The sequence below is a fragment of the Eurypyga helias genome, unplaced genomic scaffold (assembly GCF_000690775.1).
Source record: "Eurypyga helias isolate BGI_N326 unplaced genomic scaffold, ASM69077v1 scaffold41583, whole genome shotgun sequence".
Taxonomy (NCBI): domain Eukaryota; kingdom Metazoa; phylum Chordata; class Aves; order Eurypygiformes; family Eurypygidae; genus Eurypyga; species Eurypyga helias.
Window position 1 is genome coordinate 3,948 of NW_010243796.1, and position 13,184 is coordinate 17,131.

General features: G+C 46.8%; 1 protein-coding gene across 1 annotated transcript; it reads right to left on the bottom strand.

Moving 5' to 3' along the window:
• Positions 1–1,107: 1,107 nt before the first annotated feature.
• On the bottom strand, positions 1,108–11,129 carry LOC104508069 (PH and SEC7 domain-containing protein 3-like; the record flags this gene model as incomplete). The annotated part of the gene is made up of 5 exons (XM_010149556.1): positions 10,924–11,129; positions 10,739–10,819; positions 7,476–7,588; positions 4,860–4,918; positions 1,108–1,197 (listed from the first exon to the last, which is right to left on the bottom strand). Coding segments are annotated over exons 1-5 (534 nt in total), but the record flags the coding sequence as incomplete, so codon positions are not given.
• Positions 11,130–13,184: the final 2,055 nt, after the last annotated feature.

A 13,184-nucleotide genomic window follows, 5' to 3' on the forward strand; every position in this document is an offset into this window, starting at 1 on the left:
GACCTATTTATTCAATAAAGGCTGTAATTAGCCTGTAAATTAATCTCAACATACCTCTCTATGTCAGACTGAAAAATGAGATTTCTTGGGGAAAAAAAAAATTAAGTGTTGCTGCTGACTGATAAATTCTCTGTATCCATGTTTAAAAGTAAAGACATTAAATCTACAAACAAGGGTGTTGAGTTTATATTCCTAGCTCCTTAGTGAGAACTGAGGCAGCTGGGCCCAACAAAAAGCTCCCTGAAGAGGCTGGAGAAACTGAAGAAACCACCAATACTAGAAAACAAAGTCTCCTACTTGTAACTATGCTGGTACACTCACATTACACAATGCACCCAACACAAAACCCACAGAAGAGACAGCAATTCTTCTGAATTACTTCAGTAGGCTTTGGGTCAGCTCTTGGATGCAGCAACCTCTCATTTTTATTTCCATTACCAAAAAAAAAAAAAATATTATGAACTCTATTGTATACGCTCCTCTCTTCAAACAGACTGCTGTTTCATGCCAGCAATCAGACAAAAGAGAAATGAAACATTCTTATTATTATTGACAATGAGACAAGATTTGTCCTGCTCAGCCTCCTTCCCTGTTCTTCAAATTTAACTCCTGGTACAAACTTAATGAACAAAACCTGAAGCAAAGCAGCCTGTGCCAGACAACACATTCTAATCTGAAATTACATCTCCTGCTCTAATGTGAAAACCCCAAAGAACCTTTGAAGAAAAAAGCACACACACACCTTGCACATACACAAAGCTCAGGATTACCCCTTATGTATTCAATAGTCAAAACCAACTGTCTGCTTCTGTCCTCTTTAACCAGGAGACAGCACTCGGGGACAGCATGACCACATGAGTTTACAAGATGCACAGCTCTGGAAGTGGCCCCACTGGAGTTCAGTCTCACCTCTCCGTGCTGCAGAGAGTCTTGATCACCATCAAGTGAGGGAAAACAATATATGTATGTATATATTATATACGTTCTGGGAGGAGAAACATTTCCATTGTTTGTCCTGTTTGACAATTAAGATCCAGGAAATGCAAGGAGGATGTTCTGTTTTGAACCACTGAAAACAAAACTCACATTCTGCAGATCATTCCTTACCTTCAAAAGCTCTTTCGCAAAGTCTTTGCCATTGTTCATCCCCTGGAGGTTAGCAATGAACTCTTGGCAGGTCATCTTTTTCCCAATATTCTGAAAGGGATGGCAGAGAAACACAGCATCATATTCATGCTGCTTACAAAAATGATGTGAATAAGGAACATCATATGAATTGCATCTCCCAGATCACATTTAAGCCCAAGGCAGGCAGCTCTAAGAAAGCATTCCCAAGATTACTCAGAGACAAGCAGCCTTGCGTGAATATAGTTAGAAAAGGGAAGGTGCATTTAGACCTCAAGTCCCACACACCCACCTGGAAAGAAAAACATCTAAAAACTGGAGGGCAATGAAGAGGGTGATGATGAAGCTCCCTGGTATCCACATGGTGTCTTACACCTCTACCAGCCTCTGATGGAAAAGCTCTACTTGATCCTGCTGTGGGACATAAGGAAACAGCCAACTGAGGCCCTTTCCAGGTCTTTCTCTTATGATTTCCAGTGCTCCCTTCAGTAGCAACTGCCCTTAGTAAGATGCCCAGGAGCAGCCATTACCTTTTCTGATTCACAGGCAGATCCCTTGACAATTCCATAGGACTGCTCTCCTTTCTCTCCAACTCTGAGACTGAAAGTTGCCCAGCTGAGCCACAAACAGGAAAGGGATGGCTATGTTGATTTAGGACCTGAACTGCTCCATCTGGCGGCTTGATGCTGCCCTAAACTGCTCTTGGATTCCAATCTCCATCACCCCTCAGAGATGTCTGTACTCAGTCCCCCAGGTGCCTCAGGTGTGTAAGTCCCATGCTTGGCATGCAGGAAGCCTTGTGAGCAGGCAGCAATGACAACACTGAGTTCATGAAAAAAGGAGCCCAGACAGATGTGAGGAAAGGAAAACAGCCTGGCATGAGCTGTTAAACATGGTATAGGCAGAGGGAAAATGGGTCCCTGTAATGACCATATTATCTTGGGCATGCCACTGCTGCCAGTCAGCAGAAGGGAGTGAGGATGACTTCTCCATGGTCAGGGTACACCTTAGCTGTCGAAATACAGCAGAACAGCTCTGTGTCCAGTGACTTGTGTGAGGAGAAAGAGCGCAATTAACACAGGAGTAGAGTGCAAAGAAGGGCGCCAATTGGTAATACAGGTCCTTCAGTGTTATAATTACATGACAGCTTGGACTGCACATCCTCTACTTCTCTTCCATAATGTATGGTCAGGGAGAGATGGAAAACCAGCAACACTTGACTGTCAGCCTCATCTAGCTGCAAAGGAAGATCCTGCAGCCTGTGGCCAGCATGGACCATCAAAAGGAAGGCAGGCAGGAAGATTAGAGTGATGCACTGCTTCCCACATCATGAAGGCTCCTGACAACACAGCCCAGCTGTAACCCTGGCTCTCTGGTTGCTAAGCTTGCAGAACACAGCTCATAATTGCAGTCTTCGAGTACAGCCTGGAGCTGTTCTAGTAGACTTGCAAATGCTTTCCTTCCTCCCTGTGACAGCCTTCAGCCTTCTTCTGTTTGCTTTCTCCATGCAGCAGTTTGCAGCTTCCCCATGCTGGCCAAAATGAACAGTAGTGTGGCTGACTTCACCACTGAGAGAACAGGCATTGCAGAGGAATGGCTGTTTTGGTCCAGGACAAGCCACCATCTCCACACAGTGCCACACAGGTTCAAGACCACCTGGCAGTCTATAGACAACTTAAAAGTCTCTAGCGTGACAGTCTGGGTGATGACCTCCCTGCAGAGAAGCAAACATGCATCTCCAAGACACAGCTAGCAAAAATTATTTAGTTACAAAGAGAATGAAATGTGGCAAGATAGGGATAAATAAAGAGATAAGTAAGAGTTTGTCTACAAGAGTAAAGTGTGAAGACAGACGAGCTGCACTACAGCCCTACAAGCAGTTGAGCTTATTGTGAAATAAGTCTGCACTTATGATCAGTATGCCGGCAACAAATGGACCTCAGTATAGACAAACCCTGTGACTCATGTGCTTCCTGCTCTAGCAGAGTCATGCTAAGGATGTGTCACAGCATTATCTTCATTAGGAAACAGGCAATTAGTGTATATCTGCAAGGGGCTGCATTCCAAGTCAAAAATGCCCAACTTACCACCTATGTGGAAAAATGCAAAGCAGTAAGAGGAAGACCAAAATTACAGGAAATGAGAGACAGACACGATAGGGAGGGTGAGGGTGAAGGGGGGTCAGGAGGGGGAGAGAGGGGAGACACATGCAGGAGGAGCCTGGCAAACATTACAGCTGCATACACACAACAACCCACTAATGACTGCCAGTAGGACAAGCCTCTGAAGTTACACACTGACACAGCCAGAGTAATCCTAGCTTCAGCTGCAAATCATCAGCAGCAATGATGGGTCTGAGCCAGATGTTTACTTCAGTACCTAACAAAGACAGTAGGGCCCACTAAAGCATCGCAGGGAGTGACGGGAAATGCTGGCAGGCTGTCACACAGCCATGTTGTCTCCCTCCCCGGACTGTGAGACTAGGCAGGCTGGAGAAGAGGTGCCCATTGCTCTGGGGAGCAGGATACCTGTGCTGGCAGTCTCAGGTGTGCTTGAGAGAAGCGGTGTATGCGAAGAGGCACGCCGAGGCAGCTTCCTGTACCTCTGCTCACCCTCCCGCATGACTGACACACTCCGCAGTCAGGGAAGGCTCAGCCTTCAGAGAATAAAAATTCTTCGCAACTCCCTCCCCCCTTCCTGCTCCTACAGTTTTCAGACAAAAGCATTCAATTAATGGGAGGTGAGCGTCAAAACCACTGGGGAAGCACACACAAGCCTTGGCTTCATTACCCACACCCACAACCGAGCTGCACCCACAGGGGCTGAGCAGCCCTTGGAGATAGACCCATCTCTGCTGCCGGATCCACCACCCTTGCTGCATATGAACTTCCAATGAGGCTTTACTGGAAGAGCCCTTGGCAGTACGGTGGGGGATCTCAGCTAGAGAGAAGCCTCAAACCCACCTGGCTGAAGCCACCACTCCTGCATGCTATCATGCCATGCACCCTATGTTTTCCCCTCTATCTCCTGACTCCAGGGAAGAAGCAGCCTCTCATTAGCATGGAAATACCATGCAGGGCAGACGTATTGCACCATGGGTGCTGAAATACATGTCCCAGGGCTGCTGGCACCCCATACTGGTGTGACTAAGAGTATTCAAACTGAAATACTGTTTCCCCTGTGCAGGCAGAGGTGTGCAGTGGGGAACACAGTGCTCCCACTCAAGATTCCCATGTCCCCACTCCACGCTCTTGGCATACCCACCTTTACTCTGGCTAAGCAGAACTCCTGTTCCACCAGATCTCACCCCTGCAACTGGATGCCTGCAAACATCACTCTCCCTCTGTGACCTTCCCAGCACCTCTTCATTCTCCTTTCTTTCTTCTGCCTTGCCAAATATTTTTACATACTGGAAAGGCAAATCCAATCCCAACCACAGTTTCCCAGTCAGGGTCCACTACTGGAACCAGGGGAGGATGGGAAGCACACCAGAAAGACAGGGGCCTGAGGACAAGGAGCATTCTCACTCATGGCAAAGCCAGGAACAATGCCAGGGTTACACGACTGATCTGGGCACATTGGAAATGCCTGGATGTGCAGTCTTCTCACTGTTAGCTGCCTGCAGGGGTGCTTTAGGAGCAGGCCACCAGCCCAGGGACACTTCTGCCAGACAACCACCCCCCTCCAAGTACAGTATCAATGGGAGCAGTCTACACAAAGACGTGAATACTCACATGGCCATGCAGGTCTGTGTTCAGCAGCATCATGGCGCACGTGAGACAGTGAACTCCATCTGCAGAAAGAGACATAACCAGAGTCACATGCAAACCCACAACTGGACCTTTAAGAATAGCTGAAACTGAGACTCACAGCCTAATTGAGTCTGTTCCCTTAATGAGAATCTATTTTATCAAGAAATACACATAATTAAATACATGAACAGTGAGGTCATCCCACAGCTTCCAAGCCAGAACAGCCTTTCTTTCATCTTTCAATGACTGTCAGAACTATCTTGCAGTACTTATGGATGATGCAAACTAAACAGGAAACCACGCTGTCACCCTTTGCTTGTTACTACCAATACCACTGCCTGAATCAGCTCCCTCTTCTTCATTTATTTCAGGGCAGTAAGGGAAGAGTAAAATACACACATTCTTGTGTGCAGAGTGGATACACCACAGTATCCTGTTTTCCTCCCCTTCTAGGCCCCTCCTCTTTCAGGGCTCAATTAGACTGAATTTTTGAGAACTTCAGTCAGGTATTTACACTGCCTGGGCTCTATATTGTGTAGAGAGTGCTCCAGCAATTTCTAAGGTGGCCTTCAATAATGAGACAGATTGTGTCCTTAGCTCCATGCCTGGAGTCACTGTGGTAGACTGTGGGAAAGTCAGTGCAGACTGTCATTTGCAACAGTAAACACCAAATTCATATTGCTCATTTTCCAGACACCCCTTTCAAAACCCGAAATGTATTGGCTATGCACGAATCCAGTGCCTATGATGCTGTTTATCACCTCTGAAAATCCAAATGCCTCTAGCCAGTTTCCAAACGCTAGGAAGACATTAGGAAAAATATTTTCTCTATCCTCTTGTTCATAAACACATGGTGTGACCTTCCCTTCTTTCACAGGGGTGTCATAAAGACACAACGTCATTTAGGAGACATGCACGCACTGCAGGAAGATGTACATAAAAATCTTCGTAGCTGACCCCAGATAATGACCACGCACAGGTCCCTCTGCACTGTCAAGGGAGAGGAATAGGGGATGAGGATATATGTATCTTGCACTCAGTGTGACTATCACAGGCTTAAAATTGCGCAAGATGAAGCCACTACAAAAAGATATTCTCCATGGTAAGGACCATTTCTTCTTACAATGTTTGTACAGGCATTAGCATGTAAGCAAAGTGGCCAGACTGTAGCACAGCATGAAATGGGTGAAGAACTATTATCACTAGCAGTAGCAGCTTGAATCTGGGGCTGTGCATTTCTCTAGAGTAGCCTGTCCTCTCATTTACAAACCACAATTGCATCCAGAGAATGGAAAAGGGAAAGGGAGAAAGAGAAGGCAAATGCAGCCCTGGATTTCCATTGTAAGGAACAACCACCACATTTCTGCAGTGTAGCACTTGACTACTGACAGTAGAAATACAGCATCAAAATTATGTAGAATCCTGGGCAAAGTCTGCAGGACTCACTTTAATCTAAATGCTTACTCAGGGTCTGAAGTGGCAATGTGCCTCTGGCACTGTGGACTAGAGTAAGGCTGCCACATCAACATCAAAGTCATTATTTTGGTTTGGACATGACACCCCCATTCTACCTGACTGCCTGCAGTGTCTTGGAATAAGAAAGGCCTTAAGAAGAGGCCAGAGATAGCATGGGAGCAGATCCTGCATTACTGCTACCTATTCCCCGCCCCGGCATGCCAGCCAATAAAGCCCATGAGGCACAAAGTGGACAAACATCAGCTCACTGCAACCAATGGGGGTGGGAGTGGGGGCCCAGGTCGCAAAGCAAGGGGTAAGGAAGTGTAGTGGTACCTCCAAGTGTAGCAGCTCCTTCCCACTTACACTTGAGACTAAATGCACAGCTTAGCCCATGCTTGTTTTCCTTCTCATCCTCCTCCCTTTCGCAGCGTGTGATCAGCCAGCACTGCAATCACAGGGCCACGTTCCTGTGCTGGCGTGGCTGGCTGAATGCAGCAGCTATGCCAGAGGACACTTCATCCTCTTCTCCAATGCCAGCTTTCTCAGGTTTGGTCCCTGTGCTTGTTTGTTTCCCCCATCCATTTCCAAAATGACAGAAAACACTGGCAAGAAGGCAACACGCTGACTGATGTTAGCTAGTCGAGATGGAACCATGCCAGGGTCTGGATTCAGCACCCAAAATTCACCCCCCACAACTGGCAAGAACTGGCATGCCTGCTGCCAGTGCATGCAGAGACACAAGCACTGAATGGAGCACGGAAGGTGAACAGCTTCTCTTCCACCTGAGATGGGACCTATTCTCATCCATATCTGCACAGAGTACAGGTACCCACACACGCTGTGGAAATCAGCAAGACCAGAAACCACAACTGAGGACATTCAAATCTGGAGATGCTACAATTGAGGATTTATACTGAGGAAGCCTAAACACCTTCCCTAACTGGGGATAAATACAGATTTTCCACTGCCTTACCACAATTGCATGTGGTCAACGTGGAGGGTTTCAGCAATCACCACTCTAAAGTGTGGCATGGTAATGACACACCCTCAGTTCCCAGGCACGCAGCATACATGCTATTGAAGGCAAGAATGAAGGAAGAGGGTGACAACCAAAGACCTATGTATCAGAAACAAAGTCACCTTGAGAAGAAATGGTGTTTGGGTTGCACTCGTAGTATCTGCTGGAGAAGTGGATTAAAACTCTCTCTCGTTCCTGAGTTTCTCCGACAAGTGAAAAGGCTTTAAAGAAACTCCTGAAAGAGCAGAAAAAGGTGAAATAAAGTCATAATCTCCTTTTGCCTCACACAGCGCACAGAGCAAAGAACACTTCACAGCAAGAAGCACATAAGTGCACACCACAGATCTGGTTCCAAGAAGCCTTTCTAGGAAAACAGGCCATTATCCCATGTGCAGTTAATCCCAGCATTATAGTAAATGAAGCAGGAGTTAAATTACCACTTGTCTCAGCCACAGAATATACAAACTAATAAGCAATTAGACCATTTGAAAGAGCTGTTCTTATTTGTAATATATTTCTTTCCTTTGGAGAAGGAACTGGAGTAGGTATTGTTCATGCATGACAGACATCCAGAGAGTTCTCTGTCCTCTGGTAACTGACTGTCATCCCTGCACCTTTCAACTTGACACTCACTGGTATTTCCATCTAAATCAGATGAACTACTCCACGCAGTGGAGTCAAGGAGGTGGACTGCAGACTCAGATGTCACATCAACTCATTCTGAAGGGTTAGCTACCAGAGTGGCCAGGACCACACCAGCTGTCTTGCAGAGGGCACTGTGACTACCTGATCTGCAGAAAACATCTGGGGAAGAGGGCAGAAGAGTCCCAACACCTCGCACTGAGCTTCAACAGCAGGAGGAGCAACCTGGCCCTGCTGGGTTCCTGCCCATGACAGTCCAAGGCACAGGGCTGGTGCACACCAGGGCACACTTCCCAGGCACAGCCAGAAAGCCTGTGCAAAGATGTAGGACACACACACATCTTCAACTCTTCATCCAACACTTAACCTCCCCGCCTCTTAACCACACTGCTATTCTTCCTGCTAGAAAAGCTTGCCTTGGAGCCAAAGAAGAACTTCTGCACTTCCCAGAATCCCCACATCCTGGAGCCAGGAGATGACCTCAGTGGTATCAGCCTACACTCATTTGTGAGGATGCTTCTAAGAAAAGCCTGAAAACACAAACCTTCGGTCTGAACCAAGACGGCATACAAAATGAGTGCCTAGCAGGCAATTTTTAAATACCCCATGAGACTGCATGAGACTGAAACCAACACCAGATGGGAGAGACATGGGATATGTTGCTGGAACATTCACATCTATCTAGCCTGGATGAACAAACATTAATTTTTCCTCTTTGACTTAGCGTCAGAGATGGACTGTACTTCAAACAATCTCGCACTCATATAGAGTGTGATCTGCCTGGTAATAACTTAATTTTACATGTACTGCATTGCAAATAACCCAATTCACAAGTAGATACAACTGAGTCTCCGCGGTTTCTCTTCCCCTCCTACCTCATGCCCCCATGGGACATTTTGACAACTAGCATCTTTCCTCCTCCTCCAGCTTGGGCTCTTTCCAGTGACGCCCTCTGCCCATGCCAGGACCACTGACCTACACCCTCTCCTCCTCTTCCACACCTCTGCTGCCCTGGAAGCCGTCTGGGAAAGGCAACTGATGGAACAACTTTTGGTAAATAAACAAGGCAGGTTCTTCACCCTCCAAGCATGATGCTGTGGCCACGAGGGCAAGTTTCTCCTCACTGTGAGGACCAGGATGGAGTCTGACAGGGACTGGAGCAGCAGTCCCACCTCCTCTCTTCCTGCAGTCCTGCAGAGGACACAAGAGATGCACTCGGGAGATGCATGGGCAACATGGGTCCAGGGTGTGGAAGCAGAGCAGGACGATGAAGGAACAACCCTCCCCAGGTCCCAGACTTGCCAGGGATGGTGATACCAACTGCACAACAGGCTCCCACAGCCTGGGGTAGCATGAGTCTGTGCTGCTGCCACGGGCTCTGAAATGCTTTACAAACCACAACTTGTCAGGGAGCCAGCAGCATCAGGGCGGTTACCTCTCAGTCTCTGCAAGTGCGAGGCTGCATGCCTCGGATCCCCAGGTTTCTGTCCCTTACTCCTAAAACCTCAGCAAACCCCTGGCGTGTCTCAGGACCACATGGGCCAAGGCATATTTTAGAGAAGGTCAAGACTATTAATATTACCAGGAGTCTACCGGGAGAAAAGAACTCCTATATATGTACCACAAAGCAATTAGGTATTGGGTTTCACAATTTAAAAGATAGGTATATTTAGCATTGTGCTTCAGGGCTTCTAAAACCCAGAACGAACAGCAAACCTCCCAACTGCCCCAGCTGCTCCAGAGCTGTGCTGAGCCAGTGCTGCAGCTCGGTTCCCATCTCCCTGCCATAGGAGCAGGCAATTCTTTTTTCCACGGGCACATTTCCTTTCTCTCGCCTTCGGCAGGCAGGACTCTGGGCTTCCCTTGAGGTCTGACACCCGTCTTCTGGAGTCAGCCCCCTGGAAATGCATTTGAAATGAGACAGACAAGCACCTGCGGACCTCCTGGTTTTGTAACATTAGAAAAAAAATGAAAATCACCAACTTGAGTATCCTCAGCCAGATGATTTAAACTCCTTTTAAATCCCTTAAAATAGCAGGACACCAGCAACCATGCTAACAGGCCACTGCTACACAAACTTGGTGTTTTGAGTCCTAATAAAAAAAAGAAGTACTGAAAACAAACATTGTTGAGTCCTAATTCCAGTGTAAAAAGGAAGGAAAATTGAAGGGCTGGGTTTCCAAACACCCATGCCGGCAGCTACCAAACTCTCAACAGCATTTTCCACGTGGCAGCTTTTGCTGTTCTGCACACTTTTGGGTGCCTCAGAGGGACACGACGAGGGGGGCTGCCAAGCCACATCAAACCCTGGACCTGGCTTTGTGCACTGCAGCCAGGCAGAGCAAGCTCCAAAAGGCATGAGCTGAAAAGTCTGTGCAGCTCAGCTGCGAGGAACACCTTCACTCCCCAGCAGCAGATGGCAGACTACAAGTCCCCAGTTTACCGAGTGACTGGTCATTTTCCCCCATCTCCTCTGCATCAAGGATCATCTCCCAGCAGATAACATCTCTAAGCAGATCCACTCAAAGATTTCCTTCTCCAGGAAACGCCACCACTCCAATAGCACTCTGGAGTACAGCAACACACCAAACCAAACAGAAGACAAATGTTCTGTCCCAAAAACGCATCACATCCCTCTCTTCACCCTCTTAAGCCCCCACAGAGCAACCGCTTCAATTGGGACAACACAGCAAACAGCACCGATTCCAAAAAATGAACGTAAGTTCTGCAAAAGGGCATGTACCTGAGAGAGCAGTCCAGCGTCATGCCTGTGAAGTCAAAAAACTTAAGGTATTCTTCAGCCACAAGCTTGCTGAATTCGTTGCTTTAAACAAACAAAACAAATAAGTAAAGGTTACCATTTGAGAGCCAACCCTCCAGAACCAGCAAGAACAACAACGTGGCCAAACGCCGCATGTCAGCACGTACTTTTTACCCAAATGCTTTGCCACATCGGAGCGTTTTAATCTGTCCAGATGGTAGAGGCGCTTAGCCAGGCGCCTGGCTGCTTCCAAATTGCTGCTACTGCTGCCATTGCTGAAGTCATAGACAAGGGCTCCAGTGGCATCTTTCTCCTGAAGTTCATTGCTCCCCATGGCAGCACTGGAGTCTAAAACCATATTCTGCAGTTCAGCACTGCTATGAGACAGAAAGAATATGGGAAGAAGAAAAATGAGGTGACATTACAGTTTCAAGAAGGATTAAATTCCTCTTAGAATAGAAGGCAATTAATAGTACAGAGGCAAGATTACGCAGTATAGCAAATTCCACATGTTTGATGGAGCTGCGGAGAACAGGGACATTTATTTAACAGTCATCAGGGGTTAAGAGAGTTAAACATGGAGACCCAAATACCAGCTTTCCAGCCCAGAAACATACCAGAAACTCACCTTCAGAGTGTGCTGAGTGTCCAAAACTTGTGCTCACTTCACAGAGAGCTGTTTGCTATTAGCAACCTACAACTGCAGCTGAAAACACTGGCTCCTCATTTGCTTCTTGTACTACAATTTTTTAACCCTATTGCTTACTTGGCTGGAAGGCGTCCCTGTAAAAGATGCCAGTAGCCATTTTCCAGGGGAAAATGCAGCAAGCAAGCCAGGGTGTTCAGTAGCTCCAAGCTGACTCGGCACAAGTTCCTTCCTCGTTCTTCCCCAGTTGTCCTGGAAACAATACAACTCCCCAAATCTAAAATAACATCAGCAGAAGTCTCAGTGGCTTTTGTGCCGCCTATGATCAGCAGGCATCCCACGGGGAGGCACCGCCAGAAAAAGCAGGACTCGGAGCAAGGAACCCAGTTCGGGGAACAGGAGAGAGGCACAAGCCACCCAGGCCAGCCTGGAGAACTGCTTGCTTTCTTCCTGCTCCCTTGTGGTGGCAATGATTTCTCTCACTGGCTGTTCAAAGTCAGGATGTTTAGCATGGCAATCCCAGGGCACTTTACATAAATCATGCATTTATAGATTCCTCCCACCACTACTACAGTAGAAAAGCTCTGGCTGAGCTGTGTGCCTGCTTTGCTTCTCCCCTCAAAGAGGCAAGAGCTCTCCACACCAGAAAGCACACCCACACACACACACCCCTGCACGCAGTCAGGCTTTTAACATTGGAAAAGCTTTTCTCCGACACTGACATGAACATTCTTTCAAAATCTCAGCTCTGTGTGTGTATGTGTGTGTGACAGCATTCCTATTTTTAAAAAACACTATACAGAAATTCTTTCCACTAAATCCTCATTTACATAGGTCTAATGAACTATCAGCAGGGGTCATGCACAGGGTAAATATGAGTGGAATGAGTTAAAGGTTATTTTAAACACAACACTTCAACATACCATGGTTTCATACACCACTGTAATCTTCGGGCTTGACAAGCCATGGTTAGAACAACCGATCGCTGTGCTCCAGTAACAACTATCTAGCCCTTTACTGAAATGTCTGCTAGACACTTACTAACCCTTGAAAGAGGAGATTTTCATATAATGTGAGCTTAAAATAAAAAATTTTGCTATTCTGCATGTCTCCTTCCACACAGTTCATCACCTGTGCCCTACCTCTCTTCCTATGTCTGGTTTAAGAGAAAAGGTGTGCAGTGCTACTACAGGAAGGAGACTTGCCCAATCACCCGTTTCCATCCTCCTCAAGCTGCTAGCACACCAAAAGTGTCACACATCCACACTGTGGGTGTAACTTTTTTTATCAAGTATCTGGGGAAATGAGACATCTAACCTGTTCCTGCAAGTACTGTAGATTTGATATCGCATTTATTTCTGTGTAAATAATAAGGTGCTATAACAAACAGGGCTCAGTGCTCAAGTAGGAAATTATTACTGTAAATGCAATTCCAACATCATTAACATCACTGGCCAACCTAGCTACCCTAGAAAACAAAAAAAGCCCCTTCCAATACTGCTGTTGCGGGAAATGCTTCCTCAGCCCTTTCCAAAAGTACTAGCTATTGTCCAAAACTCACTAAATTTGGTCTACTTCAAAACTGTGAAGAAAGGATATTCCAGAGTCCTCCAACACACACCCCAGGCAACGCCTTATCCATTCAAATCAGGCACAACTGCATCCAAACTCCCAGCTCTAACAAATGACAGAAGCAAAGGATAACCAGGTAAGCTACCACATCTACGGAGCCTTCCACGTCCAAATGCTGCTTCAAAAGCCATGCCAACTTGCAGAACCTCG